General features: G+C 37.4%; 1 protein-coding gene across 1 annotated transcript in view; it reads right to left on the reverse strand.

Annotated features, from left to right (window-relative positions):
• The window catches only part of PIK3C2G (phosphatidylinositol-4-phosphate 3-kinase catalytic subunit type 2 gamma), a 192,514-nt gene that overhangs the window by 131,232 nt on the left and 36,006 nt on the right, over nt 1-25,276 (reverse strand). Inside the window, exons 9-13 of the mRNA XM_066184438.1 lie at nt 22,362-22,478; nt 16,864-16,897; nt 9,222-9,417; nt 6,324-6,446; nt 1,111-1,242 (exon numbers count right to left, since the gene is read on the reverse strand). Coding sequence (XP_066040535.1) covers nt 1,111-1,242; nt 6,324-6,446; nt 9,222-9,417; nt 16,864-16,897; nt 22,362-22,478 — 602 coding nt within the window. The remainder of the gene's footprint in view (nt 1-1,110; nt 1,243-6,323; nt 6,447-9,221; nt 9,418-16,863; nt 16,898-22,361; nt 22,479-25,276) is intronic.

The raw sequence follows: 25,276 nt of genomic DNA on the forward strand, positions 1-25,276 counted from the left end.
TGTATCCTTTTATTGCACAAAGTGTATTACAGGACTATGAGTAAAAACAAACAAACAAACAAATAAATAAATAAATAAATAATATAAGTAAATAAATAAATAAATTAATGATAATAAAAGTATCACTGCTAAGACTCAATCTAGATTGAGAGGTCCCAGTGCTGCTGAAAGGTAGTTAGAGCACTGCAGAAAATTTACCTTTTACCTTTGTTTATACATCACTGCAAAGACATCCAAACAACAAGCACCTTTAAACCACTTTTGCATTGTGTACTGTATAGAAAGCAGTGGTTAGAGAAGAGAAGAAAGATTCTAAAGTGGTCTGGAGAGTGAAAAGTGCTCATTGTGGTCTCCACTAACTGTCTCAATTTAAGCAGAATGAATGTGTGTGAGAACAGAAAAAACAAACCAACCAACCAACCCCCCAAAACCAACCATTATGAAGAAGAAAGAGAAAGATTTGGCTAAACTGCAGGGAAGAGCCTTCCAATAGGCCCAGAGAACTTTATCCTAGGTGTTAAACAGTCACCTAAAGCAAGAAAAGAGGTAGGGAGGGAGGGAGGGAGGGAGGGAGGGAGGGAGGGAGGGAGGGAGGGAGGGAGGGAGGGAGGAAGGAAGGAAGGAAGGAAGGAAGGAAGGAAGGAAGGAAGGAAGGAAGGAAGGAAGGAAGGAAGGAAGGAAGGAAGGAAGGAAGGAAGGAAGGAAGGAAGGAAGGAAGGAAGGAAGGAAGGAAGGAAGGAAGGAAGGAAGGAAGGAAGGAAGGAAGGAAGGAAGGAAGGAAGGAAGGAAGGAAGGAAGGGAGGGAGGAAGGAAGGAAGGGAGGAAGGAAGGAAGGAAGGAAGGAAGGAAGGAAGGAAGGAAGGAAGGAAGGAAGGAAGGAAGGAAGGAAGGAAGGAAGGAAGGAAGAGAGAGAGAGAGAGAGAGAGAGAGAGTGAACTGTCCTTGTGGCCCTTACTGACACATCGAAAGCAGTTTTCTGTAAGAGACCCTCTCAGTCTTATTACAGGAGGTCCTGAAATGAGTGATTTTGTCTTTTTATATTTCTCCCAGGTTGAGTGCAACACTACTCAAGAATGGTCTTTTCTTCAGGTCATACAAAACCAAACTTACTCTTTTGCATACAATGGGGAACATGTCCAAGCAAGCACTTCTGCATTTTTAGAGGTGCTGCTTATTCCTAGCAGTTTTATTGTCAGCATAGTTTCCCTTGGAAGAGCCTTTATTCGTAGAGGGAAGTTGACCCTAAAAGAAAATCAGAAAAGAGAAAACTAAAAGTTAAAAAAAATTGAGTATTGTTACAACAAGTGGGTTCTTTCTACACTTTTCTAGATGCTCTAACACATGTATTGACCTATAAATTACAGAAGCGGCACTCTGAAGGAAAATGTGACTGACAGATCCTTTCAATACATTGATGAGTATTGGCAACCATTAACCTGAGTCATAGCATTTAAGAAGAGGCAGATACAAACTCATTCACTTCAGTGGTAACTACTAGAGCTGGCGAAGGCAGGAAAACCTTAATTAAATTTTGTTTTGGAATTACCTTATCAATGAAAGGTTATTTCGGAATAAACAACCCATTAAGGATGAATTGTACAGCAGCAGTTATTGGCTGTCTTGTGTCTTCAGAGGATAATACCACTTAAAAAACCAAGAGTTGCTCCTGACTATGATAATCATTCTCTTGTTCAGGTGTGTTTTGGTGGTGCGGTATTTCTTAACCACAACTGAAAGGAAGATGTTGTCTTAACAGCAATGACAGGTTTGCATTTTTTAGTGAGAAAATTCAGTTTTCATCAACATTTATCTCGACTTTGCATTGACCATTAGCTTGCTTGGTCATTCAGTTCATTTATACAATTTAGAAATGTTGAACTAAAATCATAAGTTAGAGTTATTCTAATAAGCCAGATAGTTTCATGCTGTATGGAAAGTTCACACATGTAATTACCCACATGTGTGCAAGTCCATGTTTTCTTTTTTCTGGAGAGGTCACTTTCTAGCCTTTTCCATGTCTATTCAGTGAAAGCTCAAATTTCTCAAGTGGAGAGTAAAATTAATTACATTTTTGCTGTATAAACAAAATCAATATAAGGACCTAGGAGCTACAAGGATTATTCCACATTGATAATATAATCATTAGGAAAACAAAAGAGCTGCATAAACTGGAAATGAAGAGAACAAACTAAAAGAGAAATCTGAGTAGTAGAGTGACAGAAGAATGCAACTCAGCATTTTAAAAAAGATATGGTGACACTTATACAGCAAGCAAAAGTAGAAACTGCAGTATATTACCCTGTAAAACATAAGAATTATGGGTGCTAGAAGAAAGATATGTAAAAGGAAAAATCAGCATAAGATTTTGTTCCCAGTTCCAAATCTAATAAATTTCTATTGAATTTAAGAAAGTTTCCTTGAATGTGCTGAGGAGCTACTGAAAGAAAGCAGATGGGTTTCAGCTGAAAATCTGAAGTACTTCAAATTAGCATTAATGTCAAAATTTCAGATCATCAGTCTTCCAACATTTGGAAATTATGCAAATTTGTACACCTCCCTCTTTGAATAACAAAGCAAGACAGCCATTTCCCACTCTTCCTGATTACCATGAACAGAATTGAGAAGCAATTCTCAACCATCTTCCCACTTGTCCCTATTTATAGCTTTCAAGTTTGCTTTCCCTGTCTCATGCACTCATCCTTACTCATAATTAGTTAGAAATAGCTATTGGGAAACAGAACTGGTTTACCTGCTAAAAATAACTTGCTCTGTCTTTACCACTGAGAGGCCAACAACACTTGTTACATAATACTGTTTGACAGAGTTAACTTTAAAGGACCATTAATGCTTTGAAGAGACAACAAAAATCAAGACATGCATTTTGTGATATAGACAATTGTTAACACTCCGTCTGAACCTCGAGCGGTGAAGAAGAACTCGCAGTATCATCACTGCAGAAGGCAAATGCTTGTCAGAGCTTCTCTAGGACATATATACCACTGCTTCCAGCAGGAAAAGAGTCTGCAAACTCTGACAAGTTACACATCCCAAGAGTTAAAGTATGGACCAAAGAGGACCAAAATTTCCTTCCTTGGAGACATGTGATACTCCAAGAAGAGGAATATCTGTACTGCTTTTAAGAACTTGAATTAATGCCTATCTGAATTCACCCAGCTGGTCTCACCCTTTGTGACTACAGGAGCCTGAGCCAAATGGGTGACTAAGAAGAAGGAGATGTAACTCTGGCCAGAAATAAGGCAAGGCAAAGAAGCAGCTCACTGAGAAGGTACCATTCACAGATATCAGATAAAATTCTGCAGCTTTTTTCCTGAAAGCACTCAACACAGGAGAGCTCTGGGGAAACCCAGGCTGTGCCCTGAGGGAATGGAAACAAAACAGAGAGGCCAAACAAAATATAGAGAAAAGGGAAACCCAGGGCCAAGAAAGTATCTGAGGTGATGAATGGCAGGCTTAATGTTAATTCTAGAGTTTGTGTCTGTAGGTTTAACATAAATTATGGAGGATGGAAAAAGAGGAGATGGTGAAATAAATACATTAAGAGCAACCAGCTAAGACCAAAGAAAATAACTAAGAGATCTCAGCAACTGAAAAGTGAAACTGATGAGAAAATAAGGGGGAACAAACTTGGACTTCACACAGCTGAATGGTACCAGCCTGTTTGGACCCTGCACCAAGAAGATAATCACACTTTCCAAAAGTGATATACAAGTTCTAAAGCAAAACTATAATCTCAAAAAAGAACAAACAGAAGAAACGCTACATAAGGCAACTTCCTTAGATTTCAAATTATTTCCATTGTTTCTGAGAACATTCTCAGAAAGGTTAAATATGACATCAAACTTTAAAAGAGGTTCATATTTATACATAAAACTCATCAAGTTAAAGTTCAGACACTAACTGGTTAAAGCACTTGAAAATAGAAACTAAATTAATGAAAATCAGCAAATAAAGCAAGCCTTGTCTTTAGAAGAAGCTCTCTACCTAGATTCCAAATCACCAAAACTACTCACCATTTTGTTTCATTTTCAAATCAATCCTAATGTAAGATCAGGACTCATTTTGAATTAGCCAGGTTTATTTTATGGCCTGAGTAATCCACAGCTATATAGAGAATATCTGACTTCCTAATGTAATAGATGCTCTTCCTGGTGACCTTTTCCCAAATGCATTTTTAACAGCTGTGATCAGCTTTTCTGGACAACATATGCCATGCCTCACCACCCTCAGAGTAAAGAATTTCTGACTAACATCTAACCTAAACCTACTCTCCATTTAAGGCTGCTAGCTGATCAAAAATGCTCACCTGGCATCTCTGTTTTGACTCAAAAAGAGCATTCTTTCACAAAACCCAGTTCTGGATACATGCTAAACATATAAAAATAATGGCATACCTGGTTCCCTAGATTCTCAGCCTGGACCTCAGGACAAGGGGTTCAAGAAACCTCCCTTCATGTATTGAGACTTAAACAAATCTAGGTCAATCAGTTGGAGGCAGAAAATACATGAATACCTTTAATGTTTGAGGGAAATATCCAAAATCCTGCCAGATAGATATAAATTTTCAGGTTTTTATTGTGGAGTCTATTTGAAATGGATTTTGAAAAATATTTTTGAAAATGAAGCAACAATAAAAAGTAAAAAGGTGCTCTTACAAACTAATGCTACTATGTTTCACACGCTTCTAGATCAGACATTAAGAGCCTCTCACATGAATCTATGACCTAGGAAAGGGTTTGGTCTGCATATTTAATTTCTTCTTTTTCCAATAAGCTTTTGGATGGAATTGTGCACATTTAATAATGATTTTGCAAGGAAGAAGTTTCAATGAAAAACCTGGAGCTTCAGTCTGATTGCTTTACATTTTCATTAAATGGGAGAAGAGTAGAATTTCTGCTTCAGTTACACTAAAAATTTATTTCTATTTTACCTTTTGTTTTAGCAAATGCTTTGTAACATGCAGTCCAGAAAAGCATTAGCCACCTTTTAGAAGCCAAAACTGCTCTTAAGAAATATAAACCTCCTCATATACTTCAATGTTATCTCCTTATATATACCATGAGAAACTACTTGACTGAAACTTGGACAAGGTGAAAATTCCTACAAAGGAAAAGGGAATGATATGATTTTTAAAACACAAGGACAGAAGCTACTTTCCAATCATACGAAAGACTGAAGGTTATGTACTTAAATACTGTGGACACAATTGAGGCACTAAAGCAGATGTTGATCCCTAAAATAAGTTCTTTGGATACTTAGCAGAAGTGCACCCATTTTGTTTCTTGATCATAGGGCAGATGTAGTAATATTCCTATATCCCTCCACTAAGATAAATATGTTTGACATGAAAAGTTCTTCTTCCATTTGACCAGTTTGAAACTGTTGTGTGTCTCAGAAAAAGGCAAACAGAAATTATGAATGACACTGTGTTCCACTGCAATTTAAAAAATTAACCCAAAACCAAACCTTTTCCGACCTGTGGCCTTTGTTCGATTCTAATGTAATCAAGCTGCTTTCAGATTTAGATTACAGTAAACAGTGATGCAAAATACCTAAAATTTCAAAGATGGAAAATATAAATATGTCATTCTGAAGGAGCTGAAAGAATCACCACCAAATCATAAAAAAGCGTATTTCTCTCTCATCTATTGCAAATAGGCTTTTTTTTCATGACATTGCCTTAAATGAATGTTTTGTGTGTGACATAGACAGATAACAGGCAGCCTTTGATCCAGAATTCCAGTCCCAAAATAAAGTCCTCACTGTAAAACTGCAGATCCTACTTCTAAAAAAAATACAAAACAACAAACAAACAAATAAAAGAGCCCTCCCCCAAATTAAACAAACAAATAAAACTCCAATCTAATGACCCCAACAGCCTTGTTTGGTGAAAAAGGAACCTTGAAGAAATGTTACAGTAGATTCTCAAGGTGGATTGCAGATGTACTAAAGGTACATCCAAAAGGTGGAATTCCTCAAAAAACCAGAAATACAGCCATTGATGGCATCTGCTTTCAGTTCCAGTACTCCTGGATGCCTCCAGTGAATAAAAGCTATTCACAGACCAGCTTAGTTTAGCCTATTTCTAGACCAGACTTACCTTAGTCCTATTTTCCTTCCTCTGGCTGTCCCATTTCTTTCTTATTCCAATCTCTCTAAGGTTTTGTGAATTCTGCGCAGTTTAATTGGCTCAGAAGAACATCCATTAAAAAAAAGATGTGTGTTTGTTTTGGGTTTTTTTTAATGATTATTGGATGTGTAATATCTGCCAGACAAACACATATTAAACACAGACCAAAACTTACTTCTCATTCCAGTCAGCCAGGAAAAAGAAGGATCTTTTAACTGGAGTATTTTTGCAAATCTTCACTTGACACATTGTCTTCCCAGCATAAGTTAGTAAACAGGAAAAAGAGAAAACCTTGTAGCTACAAAGGAGAACAAAAAAAACCAAAACAACAACAACAACAAATTGTAAACTACTATGTCTAGCACAGTATGTTTGGAGTTAATCACTCAGGAACTTATGAAAATCCATCCTTACATGAGAAAAGGAATTATAATAATTCATATTATATTAATGTGTTCATGGAAGGGTTTTTTGTTTTTTTTTTCTTCTCTTTAAAGTTCAGAATTAAAGAGAAGTTTTAAAGACACCTGGGTTCTGTTCCATGTTTTTGACATAAATATTTTTTTTTCAACATTTCAGTGAATTAAAATTTGGACATGAGTGAAGTGCTGGTACTTGCTCATCACAGAGTCAACAAGAAATCTCCCACCTGGGGAACTGCAGCCAGCTCTGGGGCCCCCAATGCATGAAGGCCATGGAACTGTCAGAGCAGGTCCAGAGGGGGACACAAAGATGCTCAGAGGGCTGGGGTATCTCTCCTGTGAAAACTGAGAGAATAGGGGCTCTTCAGCCTGGAGAAGAAAAGGCTCCAGGGAGACATTTGAGCACCTTCCAGCAGCTAAAGGGGGCTGAGAAGGGATAACTTACAAAGGAATGTAGTGATAGGGCAAGGGAAGGCTTTAAACTGAAGTAAGTTAGATTGAGATTGGATATTAGGAAGAAATTCTTTACTGTGAGGGTGGTGAGGTGCTGGCACAGGTTGCCCAGAGAAGCTGTGGCTGTCCCATCCCTGCAAGTGTCCAAGGCCAGGTTGGATGGGGCTTGGAGCGACCTGGGATAGTGAGAGGTGTCCCTGCCCATGGCAGAGGGTGGAACGGGATAATCTTTAAGATTCTTTTCAACCCAGAGTGTTCTATGATTCTATTTATACCTTCTTTTCCCAATCTGTAAAAAAGCAGATTAGTATTTAAGGGAATATATACATTTTTTACAGCAGAAGCATTAAAGCCCTCTGTGTTGGCCTACAGAAAGTGACCTGAGTAGCTCCAGAGTGAAATTTAGGTCTGGGAATATCTCTTGTTTCACATTCCTTTTACTGAAATCTTTTAAAATATTAGTGAAAATAGATTATAAATAACTAATGTTCCTAATTAGTCTTGTAACTTCCAGATCTTCCTGCCAGGCTCAGCTTTAGAGCTCATTCTGGACAAGAATGATGAACATGGGAAACAGTCAAATGTGAACAGGAAATCTGAGGCAGTCATAGATTGAAGGTACCTGACTTTGCCATATTTATAAGAATGATTGCTTATCTTTTCCAGAATAATATATTTTATAATTATTATACCAGAGTTGGTTTTTACTAATTTAAAAAATTTATTTATTTTATTATTTTATTTTTTTTATTTAAAGAAAATTATCTGTAGTCTATAGTACCTAGGAGATGTCAGTTCAGAGAAGGAAAAATTACCTTGAAGGACTAGGAAATTCTTCTCCTAGAGTCTAAACTTTACAAAGAGTTGGAGGATAGTTCAGGAAATAAAAGGCTCTAATACAATCAAATGATTAAGTTCTGCTATTTAAACAAAACTATTGATACATAATATAATATATATTATAATGTGTATACTTTCTTATAGAATTCATTTTATACATTATACATAAGCAGGAATATAGACCTGCTCAAATACATGCTAAAACAGCTGCAAGATCATAATGTGACCTTTGGAAAGGGAACACGAGATCCATGACACTGCCAGCATGAATTAATAGAGTGAATAATAAAATAAGGATGGGGAACATGCATGTGAACAATGTCAAAAAAAGAACATGAGGAAATCAAGTGTCAGAGCAGCAGTTCATGTTAAGAAATCCATGCTAGTTATGAGTATTGGAAAGACTGGAAAGGGAGATTAGGAGGAAGAAAGATTCTCATTTTTATGTGCTTGAACATAGCATTGAAGTCATCAGTGGCCTTCAGGCTGTGTGTAATATCACATTTTTCTGGTAAAACATAAAATGCAGTGGGAATGATATAACCATCTGAAATCAGGATAGGGATTATAGTTCTGTTTTTATTACCTTAACTAATGCAAAATCTCTCAGGTTTTTGTTAAAAGGCTAATTACAGGCAATGCCGTATAGTACCGTCTCTTGCTCACAGTCTAATGCAAATGATCCCACAGTCATTTGGGACTGAAGGTAAAGAGGGAGCAATGGGAAAATTAACAAAAATTTTGAGAATAACTTTTTTACTCATAAAAATAATGCTACCAGACAGTGTTCACCTGTCCCCCTTTCATCACACTGGAGTGGTAAGAGAAGAACACCAGTTTTTCTCCGACTAGGAAAAGCAGCTATTTGACAGCTAGTTTTACCAAATTTAACAATACAGAAGAGAGTATTTCTATTAGCTTTTTATTAAGTTGTCTCTTTTTTCTGTTAAAGCTGTTTCCTTTTTGTTTTCCTGTGTTATGCTGATAGAAGGTATGCTTGGATCTCTAAGCTTTAATCACATCTGTGAAGGGTATCACCAGTCCAGGTGCTTAGCCACATGACACAGCTTGAACACACCAAGAGCAAAAATTGCTGAGGAAGCCGCACTGAGATTGGGTTCAGGCAAAAGCACCCCTCTGTTTAACTTGGCAAGCTGACCTCTAGCCCTTCCAGTTACCTGTCCTGCAGAGACCACACTAAGTCCCAGTCCAAACACCCTTGGTGTGCATCACACAGCCTCTAACATCAGTTTAGGGCCACCACCAAAGCAGCAGAGAGGATCCAGTGTATGTGAAAAATGACTGTTTACAAAGAGACAACACATCTTCTTAGGAACCCTTGCTGGATCTCCTCCTACCTGGTCACCCAGGCTTCTGGGATGTTATGGGCAGCACAAACAGTGAAGCTCAGCTGGGAATTTAGGCTGATGTTTGCACATAAAGGGCTCTTAGGTATGCTGGCAAGCTGGAAATTTGCATCAAAGCTGCTGCTGTAGGTGTGGATGAGACAGGAGATGGCCATGGAGAGCTCAGTCACAGCAGCCTCTATTAACACTGAAAGGAGACAGAGGAATAAATAAAGGTTAGCAATAGGTCATTTGTGAAGAACTATATTTATCCTAAACCATCAGTTATGGCTTTGAAATGCTTCCTAATAAAATTTAATTAAAATGACATAAGCTACAACTGAAGCCAATTAGCCATCTGTGCTTCTGAAACCAGCCTTAGCTCATTTCTGGTGTATCATTAAGAGACTTTCATTACAGTGCTTTCAAATTAAGGCATTTTCAAAGTAAGCATTTTCAACTACAGCAAGCTACTGTGTAACTCAGATATGCCATTTCAGTATTTGAATTTTTTGTGCTGGAAGGATTTTTATTAAGTAGGTATTTTGTCATTTCAGCAGCTAAGGAGCTACTTACTTCAAGGGAACTGGCAAGGCAGCAGTAGAAGGGAGAAAAGGCACTAGTTAAATTTTATGAATATAAAGCTGTTGCATCTGTAGGTAAACAATTAATAAATAATATAAAACAGAAGCCACAATCAGAAAAAGTCAGTATTCAGGTGGTTGTGTGTTGCTGATAATATTACACAAAAATGGATACTGGAATACATATCTATGCAAACAGATACGAAATGCAGGCTGTCCTCTTGGATGTGTAATCAGAGTAACTGCAAACTAAATGTTTAATTTGCATTGAATTCTTTTACGTTCCAAGAACTTACCCACAGTGTTACACATGGAACCTTCCTAAGAGGTCCAGAAGAGGACATCGGCTGACTATTGTTTGAACCAGAAATTTATCTGAAAAGTACCACACTGTTTTCATTAAGGACCAACAACTCCTTGGGAGATTCCTTTTTTCCAATTTTTTTCAAAGTGGTTGACAGGCAAATGTAGAGTTACAGAAAATACCTTATTTATGAAAATTTGCCTATCAAAATCAGTGATTTCTGAATAGAACCTTCTCAGCATCTTCTCCTAAAGAGGGTAAAAGGTAGTTCAGAATCTGTGAAAATGTACCATTTTAACGCAATCTATATTATAGATGGTAAAGCAATATTTCAGATTTTGTCTCCAGAACAAGAAGAAATGTATTCTATCTCAGCTAAGCCACAGATAGAAGGGAATACTCCATGAGCAAAAGATTCCCGAAGAATAAAGTCAGGAGAAAATAAAATGGAGTATTTTCTATAACAGAAAATTTACCTGTGCCAGACAAGGAACTGATTAGAATGCAAGATGCCTATCACTACATCCAAGCTGCCCTGTCCATTGACCATGTTTGCACAAAAATGATTTTCATGGGTTACCTGAGTCACAAAACTGATGTCAGATATGTAAAAATCAGACAAGCAAACAAAACCAAACAAAACCCCTCAACTTGCTTTAACAGCATGTGAGGGGTGGAGGCAGCAGTGGAACAACTGCTCAGTTCAGCTGCCAGCCAAGGGAGACAAATGACCTTCAGCATTATTTATCTATTTATTAGGACATAAAGAATGAAGATATTTTCAGGAACGGAGTTCCTCAGGTTTAAGCAAATGTCCAATTATGATCTGGTCTGCAGATCCAGGATTTTTTTTTCCAACATTAATTTTCTTACTTTTGCTTGCTCTCAGTCATATAACAGTCTATGGTTTCTGTGCCAGAATCGACCCTTTTCCAACCCCTATTCTTCAGTCATTAGGACCAGTAGCAATTAACTGAATTAGAGGGAAACATCTTGGGTAGTCTGTAAACACCCATTACTCACAAAACTTGCTCAGCATTTTCTCACTGTATTTTAATGAGCTGCTAAATAGGATATTGCAGGCTGAACTGATATCATCCATTTATGAAGCCAGAGAACTTTTACTGCTTTTCATGCCTTTTAATAAATTTCAGCTGAGAAAGGACTGGTGTTTTACTGATTTACAAAGCACAGGCCATGGACTTCCTTCAGCAGATTCATAGTTTCAGCTACTCCAAAACCTGTTTTCTAGAAAGGTGTCCAAGGCACACCCAGGATGTGAGAGACAATGAATGGACCACACTGCAAAGTGAACTCTGACCAAGATTAATAATCTTACAACTCAAACCTCATGATTTATTTCTGGTGTGGAATTATTTGCCATCACCTTCTCACTGAAGGTGAGGAGAAATCTGACTTGCAGAAATGAGATGAGAACAAGGGAAGTGAACTTTAACCACAGCTGCCAGACATGATTTTCTCTGACAATTCCTTGCATAGGAAGTCTGAAGGAATAAATTCTACCTCTAGTGAGAAGCAGAACAATCCTCACAATCCTAGAAGTGTTAATGAATACACCTGTAGGTGCCTTCAAGATTTAGTAAGGAATATTGTAGCTTATTCTTTACAGAAACCCACTTACTTTTTCTTCTCAGCCCAGTATTACAATTCACATATTATTTTATTGCCAGATCTTCCAATAGAGCAGGGACTTTGCTGTTACTGCACCAGCAGATGATGTCAGTTCAATATATGTTAAACACTCTCTCTGACCTGCACAGGTTTTCTCCAGATAAAACATGACAAAAATCTGGTTGAACAGAATTTGGAATGAAGGCTTATGACCCTTTTGACAGATTAAAAATAATTTTGAGAAATGGAGCTTGATTTTTTTCCTTTCCAACTTATTTTCAGAGAGCAAAAAGAAAGAGAAAGATAGTGAATACAGTTTAGGACACACACACACGAAATGCCAAACCTAAAACTACAGAAAAAACCCCACTTGACCTCTAGGTAAACTGCTAAGCAGCATTAATTAGATCACTACTGTAATAAGAAAGAAGAAAAACATGAAAAGGCTGTAGTCCGTATATTGTTCAGATGCAGTTTCCAAGCACCAGTATTTACTAGATTGTTTTATCCTACTAGCTGAAGAATCCTGTGGATTATCTCTTGAAAGCAACTTAAAAATCTCCTGCTATCCTGGTACCAAAAATGTCTCTGCTTCTATATGATTTATAATGCCTTCATAACTTCTGTCTACTTTTAGTGAAGAACGGGGGGTTGTAGTTATTTAAAAATTGTTCTTGATTAAAAAGCCTCTGGTTATAGGAGCAATACATCAGGATGCAACACAGAAACAGCTTAGAGGTGGGGAGCTGTGTGCTGTGGTTTGGAAACAATGCAGGAGACACATAGAAAAATGAAACTAAATCTGTCGCCCTGATTCTTTAGCCTTCTGATGACTGTTTACGTATTTCTAGTGGAGTCTCTCAAGAATGTAACATAAACAAGTAGATTGTTTTCATACCAGTCTGTGATGGACTGGTGAACTGACCACTAGGGTCAGAAAGGTGTTCCTCTCATCTACCAGTCCTTGACCAAACTCCAAATCTTATTTAAATCACAATTGATAATAAACTTTCTCTTTCTCTGCTCACCCCTGAACCTGAGTGTGGTTCTTTCGTGTCCCTACCGGCGACAGAAATCAATAAAAATCCCTTAAGATTTTTCCATATTGTGAAACAAAATTTTTTTCCCAAAACAAAAAAATTTAATGGGTTTGTGCCAAGAAAAGAAGAAAGAGGATTTTCCAGCTCCAGAGAAAACCCTAACAAAAAAAAAAAAAACTCAAAAAGCCCAAAACCCCAAAACAAACAAAAAAAAATTCCCCTTTCCTCTGTCTCTCTTTTTTTTTTTTTTTTTTTTTTTTTTTAATAAACCCTTTCTGTTGTGAATGTTTTTATTATCAGGTTTAGAAATAAGCGTCAAATCCCAAGCACAGTTAGAGAAGCTTTACAGTCTTAAATATAATGATGACTACATTACATGTATTGTAAGCATTACATTTCTACATTGGCTCTGAAAGATAACGACTCCTGCAATTCAGTTGGAAAAGACTCTTGATTCAATATCATCAGTTCCTTGGTGCATACCAGACCTTCTGGATGGGTCCCAGTGAACTACTGATCAAATTCTGAAAGCTGCTTATTATGTCTGATCTGGTGAAATCCCTGCCTGAAGTAGCGCTGCTGTAGGCAAGAATAAACATTTATTCATCAGCTTTTGAGAACCACACACAGGCTCAGGTCTGTCCCAGCCCGCAGCCTTTTCATACTCATTGCAGCAATAATCCAGTCCTAAATCTCTATTAACATGAGTAATCTTTATTTTCTGTGAACACTTGATGCTACAGAAAGGTACTAATGTCTAGAAATGCCCACAGTCCCTCACATTTAACAAGAAATAAAATATTTTGAGCACTAAAACTTGAATACAATCTTCTAAGGACTTCATAGTGATCCAGACTTAGGCATAATGTGGATAAGTATTTCTTTACTCACAGTATAAACTGTTCTACAGAGATAACCCTGTTAATAGAGGCAATTATTGGAACACTAAATCAAGGCTAGATATTTTGAATATAATCTTTGACTTGCTTAGTCCGTGGTGAATGACTAATAATAAATCTCCGAAAATATGTTGTTAAAGAGCAAGGTTAAAGCAGTTTCTAAGCAATTCTTTAAGTGAGGCTTTAATTTTAATAGTATCCATTATCTTTTTCTCTTTTGTGGTAGAGAGAAGCTATAATGAAGAAAAACAAAACTCTTTTATGATATTCAGGGTAACAATCATCTCTTGGGGGAAAAAATGGGGAAAGGAAACAGAAATTATTAGTTGCAGTAAATGATTGCTGCTCTCGCTGTTAAAATTTGATCCTGTTTTCTTGAAGATGAACGTGAATACATATGAGAGACCGAAAGGAACAGTACAAATGGGAAATCCAGTTTGTCTCTTCCTCAGCTGTCAATTTTGACTTCATCTGCAAATGTGCTGCTTGAAGAAGGAAAGCACATGGATTTTAGCTTCCCAGAGATCTGGAAAGATTTAACAGCACTGAGCTAAGGCTATGATTTTCCTTTAATTTTGGGTCACAAGCTTGCAGATTTTTGCATGCCTGCAATCCTAGACAGCTAAGCACAATGAAGTATAAAAAAGGGTGGGAAGCAAATGAGGTGGAAATGGAAACATAAAGCTGAATTTGGCAGGAGCTTACAACTCACCACTTATTTGGCTTTTACTTAGAGCTTCAGCAGGTGAAAATATCATCTGGATTCCTCTCCAGGTTAGTGTCCCTAGCTCAGAGGATGAGAGGTCCATGACTTTATCATGGAGGTGAGCACTGAGAAGACAGGGACTAAGGAAAACTTGTGATGCCCAAAAGAGAAGATGTAGTATGGCTTTCCCCACTGCTGGGAGTTCAGACCTAGATTCCTGCAGATAAATTTTGGTCATTGCACTCACACTTGGTTTTTCTCAGACAGGTTCTTAACACCAGCTTTGACATGCTAACTCATTAGCTTAACTTTAAATCTTTTCCTGGCTTTTAGTCTGTTTAGTTTATTTATTAGGTGCAGATGTAAGGCACGTAGCATGCTAAAACATACATTAAATGTACATCACTTCATGCAAAAGGACAATTGGAAATTTGGTTACCTTGGACAAATTTGAATGCAGGCTTCTCCACAGAATGACTAATGGCCTGGCAAGTTCTGACTTGCGATCAGTAAATTGCAGTTTCTAATAATACACTGCTAAAAGGATTCTGCAATTGTTATGAAATTAGGGTGTGCCAAAAACAAACTGAGGAATCTTCACAGTTGAAGATTTCCTGGCATAAATAAATAGGTACAGAGAAGAAAGGAGTAAACAGTGATTCCTTCACTGTTACTCAATAAATGAAAGTTTCCTTGAGAGAGCTATTGATTCGATGATGGAATTTGGAAATACCTGTAATCCGAGGAGTGTTTTAAATCCATTCCAATTCCATTTTCTGAACAGTGTGTGGAGGAAGATGTATCTAAGGTAGATGTTTATTAGTAACTATTGATTGTTTTTAACCTGAGCGATTAGCTGCCATTTCAGGGTGTTAAAAAGCACATGGGAAAAAGGAATATATCTAAGAAAGAAGAGTCCTACAAGCTGGATTTACCTTCTCCCTTCTGCACCTGCATGTTCTCTCCCCACTCTCCTGGCCCTCCAGCTACTTAGCTTTTCCTGGCAGCTTACAAACTGAGCTGCTGTTTCCTTTCTCTGCTGATCATGAAGTTGAACAATGCTGAAACAAGCCTGGCATTTGGAAACCTGCATTTGAACCAACTGTGTGTTTGAAAGACTGCTGAAATCACTGCAGTTGATTCACCTTTTTTTGGCTCTCTGAGCACACGGCACTTGAGGAAAACAAACAGAGAAAAGAGAGGAAAAGAGCATCTCAGAGGCTATTTTTTTCCTCAAACAAAATGGGGAGAGACACAGCCCTTCCACAGCCCACCCCAGTGCTCAGCTGGAAGGCCTTTTGATGCATTTGGCAGCCACAGAGGGGTAGAGCAGCACCTGATGTGGTAGAAGCCCCAGTGTGGCTGTTCCCTCCTGGAATTCAACCCATGACAGAGCAGACTCCTGCTCATCCCTTGGTCTGAGAGGTGTTAACAGCGCTGGACACTGTAGTAAAACACCCCACACCTGAGCAGGTGTTTCCTCATAGGGAAAGGTTTAAGATTCACCCCAAGACCTTTTAAGGGAAGAACACTAGAAGTTTCTTTGCTCTCCTAGCAATAACTAGCTCGGTGCCAAGACAAAAGCACTAATAAGTCTCTTTACATGTTCCTCGAAAACGTAGCTATTCTCTATTGGGCTATTTGCCGAAACCCCATCTAAATCGTTCAATACTTAAGGCAGAGCACGAGGCTTCTCAGTGCATTCTCAGGCTGTTGTAGCAAGTGTGTGGGACCTGTCCCTACACTGTGTTTGGCTTTTTTTTTTTTTTTTTTTTTTTTTTTTTTTTTTTTTTTGTATTGTTTTCTTCTTTTATTAAAACCTTTTTGCTTTTTCAAGACATACTTGACCAAGCCATCTTGCTAGTTATTTAAGCCATTTTCTGTGAGGTGCTGGACACCCTCAGAAGCATTGAACCCTCACAGAGCTAATTCCACCTGCCTCTTCCAGAAATTCAATAGGGCACCTCTGAGCCAGTGAGAATTTTAAAAGGCAGGGTCTATAATTTTGTCCATTACTGTTAATTAACAGTACTATTCGTATGACAGTCTATGATTAGATGAGACACAATTTATACAGCAAAAAATCACAAAGAACTAAAGCTTACAGAGGGAGGAATTAAAGTTATTGGAGTCAGGTGGAAAAGTCACACAGAAAAATAATTTTTCAGGCTTCCATGAAGTTCATTATTTTCCCTTTTCTCCACATGGAAAGTTGTGATTAAATGAAATTACCACCTGTACTCAGTTCTTTCATGCTGATATTCATTCTCCATGTTTGAGTCTTCAGATTATTTGGTGGAAATGCTGTTTTATTTACACTTTTAGATCACTTCAATTTCAACTTAGCATAATTAACTTATAATGCACCTTAACATGTAAACATCTGCAATATGCCCACTCGAACAGTCTAGTAAAACAAACAAACAGCAAAACGTGTGTTTTCTTGATGATACATCTTGAATTAACATACTTTAAAAATAGCACTCTACCTTTGCCTGGTGTTTCCACACTTTGAAGAGAATTCTATAAAGACAAAACCAGAGAGGAAAAAAGGAGTCAGTCACTTCAGAAAAGACTGGGTAGAAGTTATAACGGTTGCAGGAATAGCATTCTTGGAAAATACATGAAAAGGGGGAAGGATTTTGATTTATCTTAATGTTATGATGACACAAGGCACGACTGGGATTCAGCACCAGGACCTGCTTCCTCTACCACCTCAGACAAGCCCCTTAAGACCTGATTTCTGACAGTGTTTGGGCATGTCAAGGTACAAAGAAGCACTTACCAAAAGTGCACACACGTTCTCAGCCTCTTCAGTGGTACAACAGAGATAAGAATTCTCTCTCCATCCCTTTGCAAGCCTTACACAATCAGACGTGAAGCCCGAGAGGGCAGTCTTGACATCATTTCAAAGGTGAGGAGCAGCAAGTCTCCACTCAAGGGCCCTCCATTTCACTTATTCCTGTGCCAGATCAGTGACATTGGCTGTGCTCCTCGAAGGCCTTTGAGCAGGCAGCTGACCAGAGGTGGCCAAAAGGAAATATTAAGTGAGGGGAGAACTCAAAGTGCTCTCCAGCTTCCTCATGAGGGGAAGTGACAGGCACTGGTGTCTTCTCTCTGGTCATCAGTGACAGGACCCAGGGGAATGACGTGGAGCTGTGTCAGGGGAGGTTAAATGGGTGTCAGGAAAAGTTTTTTTCACCCAGAGGGTGGTTGGGCACCCAACAGGCTCTCCAGGGAAGTGGTCACAGCCCCAAGCCTGGCAGAGTTCTGGAAGCATTTGGACTACACTTTAAGGCATGTGGTGTGATTTTTAAGGTGTCCTGTGCAGTGACTGGAGTTAGACTTTGATGATTCTTGTGGATCCCTTTCAGCTCAGCATTCTCTATGATTATATGAGTCAGTGATCAGACTTGCATCTACCAAAACAACACAGAAATAAGTAGCAAATCTTGACCAGAGAGACTGGAAAGTTAATTCTGCATTTCAGTATTGCCTGTGGCTTGCACTGTGTAAATCCACATCCCAGTAAGGTTTTCTGCCCTTAAAAGTCATTAATCCCTTTGCAGAGGGCTGAGAATGCTTCATGTTAGTACATATGTATTCAGCATGATGCTTTTTAAAAATTACAATGCATGCAGAGGTGGCAGAAGAAATAGAATGCTGGATGTACATTCTCCCTCTGGCACCCAGCTTGGAGCTGCCAGCATTTGTCTGGTGAAGATGAACAGAAGTAGTCAAATGCTTACTTGAGGGGAGAAAAGCAGCATCCAGGCTGAGAATTATGTTTTCACAATCTTCATAATGCAGTGAGACAAATGGGAACAGAGTCTTTTGTTCAATTCCCTCAAATTTTGGAAAGTAAACAACCTTTCGGCACAGTACTTATAATTTCAACATAGTATAGCATGCTTAATATATAGGGGATTAGTGCCTGTTCTGGCAGGCTTTGGTCTCCTAGGACTTTTTGTGAGCTGCTGTAAGAAAGGAATGAAAAAAGAAAAAAAGGAAAAGGGAGAGATGAAAAACATTAATTGTGCATCAGGCCCAGAGCCTCCCCTGAATGGATTTTAAAATCCCTGGGTTAGGTTGGTTAGACTGAAACAATCACATTTACAAAGAGATGCAATCAGGTAAGAAAAAACCAGCACTGGTGCCAGTTGCTTTCATAATCTCTTAACCACGGTAGAGGAATGTACAGCACTGGCAGTGAGGAGGCAGTAAGGAGGTAATAAGTACAATTTAATTAAAGACGGAAGACTGAAAGTAAGTTTCTTTTCTTTTGCTTTTTAAAAAAAACTAGAATTAAATAGAAGCACATTCAACTTTTTTTTTTTTCTCCCAAGCAGGCGAGCACACATGTACAGATAGGTATAAACAATCACATACTGCCAACTATGTAATTTGCATTGGAAGAAATAAGCAGTGGTTTCCCTGAGGCTTTATGTGCACTTGTGCCAAACAGACATGTTAAAAAATATTCCACACAAAACCACACAGTTTATTACACTAAAGCATCAGGAAACTATGTGAAAAAAGCAGTTAGAATGTTTTTCTGGCACTCCTTCCTTAGCTGATGTGTAATGCTGCAGCGCTTGAGATGTAACAGGTAGCCTCAAAATGTCACCTAATTTGTAGGGCAGCTTACCTGCTCATCTGAAAAAAGCCTCTCTTTCTCCTAGCAAATATTTTGGTGCTAAACTGATGAAGATAACAGAAACAATTCAAGCAATGTGGCAAAATACAGTAATGTTGCAGAATTTAATAACTTTTTCAGTACCCAAAGTTCACATAAAAAATGACCCTACCATTCAATATGAGTTAAAATCAAAAAGAGGTTCGAGGGAGTTGGTATTCCATCGAATGACTGGCTGCTGAGTACTAATTTTGACTACATATGTTGCTACAGACAGGAAAACTGGTCAATTGTCTTCGTAAAAATATTGACAAATAGAGATGCAATCTGATTTGTTACATTTATATACTATTCTACAAGTGAGGTCGTGTATATAATGTCTAATGACTATTTTTCAAAAAATGGGACAGTGTTCAAGTTACTAAACATGCAGGAATATATTTTACTGCTTTTATGACATTTATAGTTCAGCTGCAGAGAAAGATGAAGCTCTTCATGGAATCAAAACCAAACCTTTTCTAGATTGCTGAGGTCTATCGACTGTCCTAGTGCTATTTTCCAAAGGAGTAAAAAAATGCCAGCACCAGCAAGCGCATTTGCTGGTGCAGGAATAGTTGGCCTTTTTTTTTTTTTTTTTTTTTTTTTTTTTTTTTTTTTTTTTTTTTTTTTTTTTTTTTTTTTCCCCTCCACTTGTTTCAAGTCAGTTGTTAGTTAGGTCTGCTTTAGCACAGAGGGAGTCAGAGGGACACGGGGGTCAGGCACGGTCACAGGCAACTTTCACAGGAAGACTTCAAGGGACAGACAACCAGCTCAGCTAACCCAGCCTGAAAGGCCGGGTTAAGAGAACAAAACTTCCATAACTTAAAAACCTTAAAGCACAAGTGACAATCTAGTCAGTAGCTTTCAAGAGATACGTGAAGCAGCTCCTTATCGAATATTAGGGCAGGAAAATATTTAAGACTCTTCAATCAGGACACAATCTTTTTAACATTCAGAAGAGGCTACTCAGGAACAGTATCATCTTGCTCATTACAGATGAGCAAACAGCATCATTATCATCACCACGTATCAGCTGTAGCCTCTGGAGATCACAGTCAGGACCAGCACTCTGCTGTGCTGGAGACTGTACACATAGATAAGGACAGGTGTTCCTTGCTCTGAAGGGCTAATAATCTAAACAGGTGAGACAGGAAAAGGGAAGTGTATTGCTTCCTCCATGAGAAGAAGAACATGGAAATTGTTTTAGGAGTACCCGTAAATATTGGAGATGGTCTATACAGTGGAGGTGGAAATTTTGACATGCTGGAGAATGACCAATGGAAAACAGGGAACATTTGGAGAAGAGGTTTTTTGGTTTGTTTCTTCCTACAATAATCTAGATCTGCTCATAATTTAATTATTTGCCTATTAATAGCCACTTCATCTCAAAAATAAAATCAATATTTGAAGACAAGCAGAAGAAATGTGAACATCCATAAAAAACTTAAGATTTGAAAAAGATGGCCTGTACTCTTTGGGTTTTATCCCATTATGTAATTCTGGATGGCATGTGGGGTTTTCTGACTTAGGATGAGCCACACTAATAAGAACTGATTTGTCTCTTTGACCACTGCACCTAATTCCCTGCTCAAATTCAGAGACGATGGGGCTGCAAATGGACCAAGGGATATATAAGCCAGTTATAAGAGGTAGTTTACACATTGGGTTCACAGGGCTGACCTGAACACTAAAAGGAAGAATACACTAAATTTTTCTTACAAAAACAAAACAAAACAAAAACCCAAACAACCGAAAAAGAAAAAAAAAAAAGTTTTAAACAAATTAGTCCTGATAGATTTCTTCTGCTCTAATTCCTTTCTAAAACCAAGTTCTGTTACTTTCCTCTCTATCTTTTAACTTTTTCTATCTCTTAAGAAAGTTTCTGGATTGACAAAATACTTGTCTCAAGGACAAGACACTGATCATCCTGACACCTCTTAAGAGAGTCTGGAGGTTAATCTAAAAACAAATCACATGAATCCCTTGTTACTTCCTTTATCTCTTTCTCTACAGCATTTGCCCTCTCATATCCAAGAAGAGCTTTTCTTAAATGGATATTCTTATTTCCATTTGATTCCACATTATGCCAGATAAAATGTGTGCCAACACAGATTCATTTATGCAGGAATTTACCCCCAATAGTGGCTTCTAACAATAGATGGAAAAGCAGACATTAAAAGATTTAGGATAATATAGAAGCAAGATTTGCAGTGAAGCATGAACTAGAAGGGAAGCAATAGAAGCCACTTAAGTGAATCAGCTCGTCAGGTCTGAGCAACAAACCAAAAACCCTACAGCTATCTTGGTTCTTCCAGTCTTTGGTGTTCTTACATGTATCGCAGGCCATGGGAAAAAAAACAAAATCAAAAGCAAAAATAAAGAGAAAGGATAGAAGTCTTGCAGGCAGGTAACAGTCTGAATGCAAGCATCACATACTTGTCTGTATCATGTCTGTCATCAAAACAGTCTGGCATGTTTTTTTAAGTAGTATTTGCTCTGAGAAAGAATGACAAGATACCATGCAAGGGCAGAAGAGAATTCCTCAGTAATTTTTTTTTTTTTAATGTGAAGAGGTATTTTCCTTAGGGTATGAAAAAATTTACCATGACTCACAGTTACACCAGAGTAAATCCAAGTGATTAATGGCTTGATTTTCAGATTTGCTGAGCACCTGTATCTCCAAGATGCTGACTTTAAAAGAGCTTTTGGGAACTCAGAACTTCTGTAAATCAGGTCATAGTGACTTGTCTAAGGTCATACCAAAGGAGGTTTGATGGCCAAAAGGAGAAGGGATACTGCCCTCCAAAGTCCCAGTTCATAATTATACAGAAACTCCTGGAAAATCCATTTCAATGTTTTAAGAGTATTTCAGCTAAAGTCAGGACTTGTATGGTGCTGGTACTCTTTTGCATAAGTAGCAGGGTCATTTCAATCGGAAAAAAAAAAAAAGACTATTTTTGGAAGGTTTTTTAAAATTATTGACAACCTGTACTAAATATTTGAAAATCTAATACTCTGAAATCACATGATTTGGTAAATAAGTGATGTGGCAAAGAAGAGGTTTGTACATTGAGTAGGGACAAGTAAGAACTGGAGGAGAATATCAGCTCCAGTTAAACAAGTCTTCTGTTGCTCCTCTGTCACATCACCGTGGTCAACACTCCATTTTTTCCAGTGCCTCTACCCGACACTCATCAAAGGGAAAACAAGTAGCAAGACAGAAAAATGGACTTGATCAATCAAAAAATTAGTGATACCCATCCAAGTTCCAGTTTTGAAGAGAAAAACAGGACATGAACATGCATCTTTTACCTGTGCTTTCACCAAAGCACGGAGTTTCCTGACTGCATCAGTAATTTCTCTGGTTTCCACAAAACAGAGGACACTGCAGATGACTTTAGCTGCTTCAATCACATTATCAACATTATTCTGTTGACAGGAAAGAAAAGGGGGTAGAAAAAAAGAAAACAGTGGACACATGGCATTTACCAGAAACACCTTACCACAAAGTTGTGTTTAGAAAATCCTACCCTCTCAAGAAAAATTCAAACAGAATGGTTTAGTCTAGCTAGACTGAAATCAGCACAGGCCAATATTTTCCCAGGATAGCATCGTTTCTGTTGAAGTCCAGTTATCTCCCATCCAAAATGGATGCTTGTCAAAACTACAACAAATTTTGTATCAAGGACTGATTTTAAGGGAAAATCTTGGTTTCTCTGAACTCCAGAAGTGTAAAGGCGCTGTAAAGAAACTTCTGAGGGGACCCAAAGCCAAATGATTCACGAGCATTCTGAGGTTTTGTGATTCTGGGAATTTATCCTCATTATTGTCTCCTACCCATTTTGGTGAGAGTTGGAAAAAAGCCATGTTCCTCCTAAAAATAGATATTCTGTGGGAGGCTGCATCATCTGACACCTGTGGACTGGGTGTTTTGCAACTAGTTTTCTGCAAAATTATGTATTTAGTTAAAGCTATGGAATCTTATTGATTGCAAATTTAGATACTCAAGTGTTGCCATATGGAAAAAAAAAAGTTTCTAGATGAAATACTTTGGGGAACTAAAAAAAAAATAAAATTGGATACCCCAAGGAAGGAAAATAAAAATTTTCTAAATGAAATACTTTGGGGAATTTGAAAAAAAAAAAAATTTGGATCCCCCAAGGAAGGAAAACACAATCTTTAAACATCAAGTACTCCATGTTCAGGCAAATAAATAAATAAATAAATAAATAAATAAATAAATAAATAAATAAGTTTTCATGGGCTTTCTGCATGGTTATATCACTTCATTAAACCTTAAAATACAATCTCTGAACAAGCAGAAACTCTCCTATAAATATTCCCCTTGTTTCTGTACTGATAAATGTTTTTTTTAGTGCACTATAGCATGTCAATGTACCCATAAAACCATTTCTCTAACTCATGCATTTCATGCCTGAAAAATAAAAATTGTACCAAGATGAACTTTCTGTTTTCAGGCTTAAGGTCTAGGCACAGACTGTACTGAGAAGGTCAACACCTGTCATTATTACAAATAAATATAAAAACATCTTGAGTTTACTAATTCCACATTACCTGCTTCAAGCAGAACACTAAAGCAGGAATGAATTACATGAAATATTCACAAATATCTGGTGGTCAGATTCTTTTAAACATAAGTTGTTGGGGTTTGTTTTTTTTTGTTTTGTAATTAAGGACAGAAACACCTTTTACAGGTTCTAGAGTGGAAAAGGCTGACTGTGATCTCCTGAGAATTTTAGACCCTCCTTTGGGCTGAAGCAGATTGCTCAGTTTTATGGCTTTGCTATATGTAACCCTGACAACTCCAAAACATTATAAATGCTGGTTAACTCTAGGTTATTGAAGAAATAAGTGAGTATATGTGTCTGTATATGTATATATATAAAAAATTACTATATAGAGTTTGTAATTAATATTAAATATAGTTCCAATTTTGCATTTGATTTAAATAAGTTTTAATTTAGCATTTTTCTCCTTCACAAGCAAAGATGTGTTATTAGAAGAAGGAATTTTGTGCCTATAAATACAGTTATGCAGGGTAATTTCTGAGCAGTAACAAGCAATAGACATACATGAAAGTAACCCTTGAGTAGAGAAACAGCTCTCTGGATGGAGAAAGATAAAACAAAAACCCAAACTCACCCACAGTTTATATATTTTTGTACGTACATATAAATGCTGTTCTGTAAAGAGAATTGGTATCTTGAGGAATGTATCAATTTGTCTTTAGTGTGCTATTCTGTTTATAGATAAACTATCAAAGTATTAATATTTATAGAAGCTACTTTGCCATACACTTTATTTTTATGGTAGCTACTTCTAAGGAGCATATTGCAGATGAAGAAGAGTAAGCACACAAAATTATGTGATACTGAATACTATGCATGATGGCTTCTTCCACACTATTTCTCTGCTGGGATATTATCATGTAAAGAGTTTTCTTTTTTCATGTGTAGTATATGACCTTGATTTTTGTCCCAAAGAAGGAATGACAGAGATTCATTTCATACAAAGAAATTACAAAAAAAATTTTACATCTTCTGCAATTCCAAGAGAACTACAGTCAACGATGTGTAATTTTTTCCCCCTTCTACATATTTAAATACAGCAGAACCTTAGAAGGATATTTTGGTGTTTCAATAATTTATATGATTAAAAAAAAGTTATTTCACTCTAGAACTGCTATGCTCTGTATAAAAAATTTACAAAGTTCTCTCTACAGTAACAGTACATTTTGAATGGATTTCAAAATGAAGTGCATAAAAGTGGTTACCAGGGCAATAAAAATTGGCTGCTTATTTGACATCACACATTGTCGGAGAATTACTTTCAAAAATTACTTTCAAAACTTACATTTCAACCCTTGTCTTTGTGCCAGACATCTTATTTATCTTTTTAAAATTTTTGTTTAATGGAGTAATTATCGGTCTCAAAATTAATTTTCCATTTATTTACCATTATTACTAATTAGATTAATGATGGTAGTGGGCTTGTCTCATAAGTCAAAAGTACTGGTTTCCCCATATCTATGGAAGATGTCCCTTGTAAAAAAGTAGAATAATGTGCAAAATATTAATAATTTTGGTTTTTTTCAACTGAGGCTCTCAAGGTGTGTCTGGTTAAAACTGAATGCCTAAGGAACTTCCAGCTGAGTACAGAACCTGAAGTTCTTAGGTGTGCACTCAATTTACAGCATGTGAGTAGCT

This window comes from Chamaea fasciata, unplaced genomic scaffold, assembly GCF_029207755.1.
Source record: "Chamaea fasciata isolate MVZ Bird 193981 ecotype frontalis unplaced genomic scaffold, bChaFas1.0.hap1 SCAF_5, whole genome shotgun sequence".
Classification (NCBI taxonomy): Eukaryota; Metazoa; Chordata; class Aves; order Passeriformes; family Sylviidae; genus Chamaea; species Chamaea fasciata.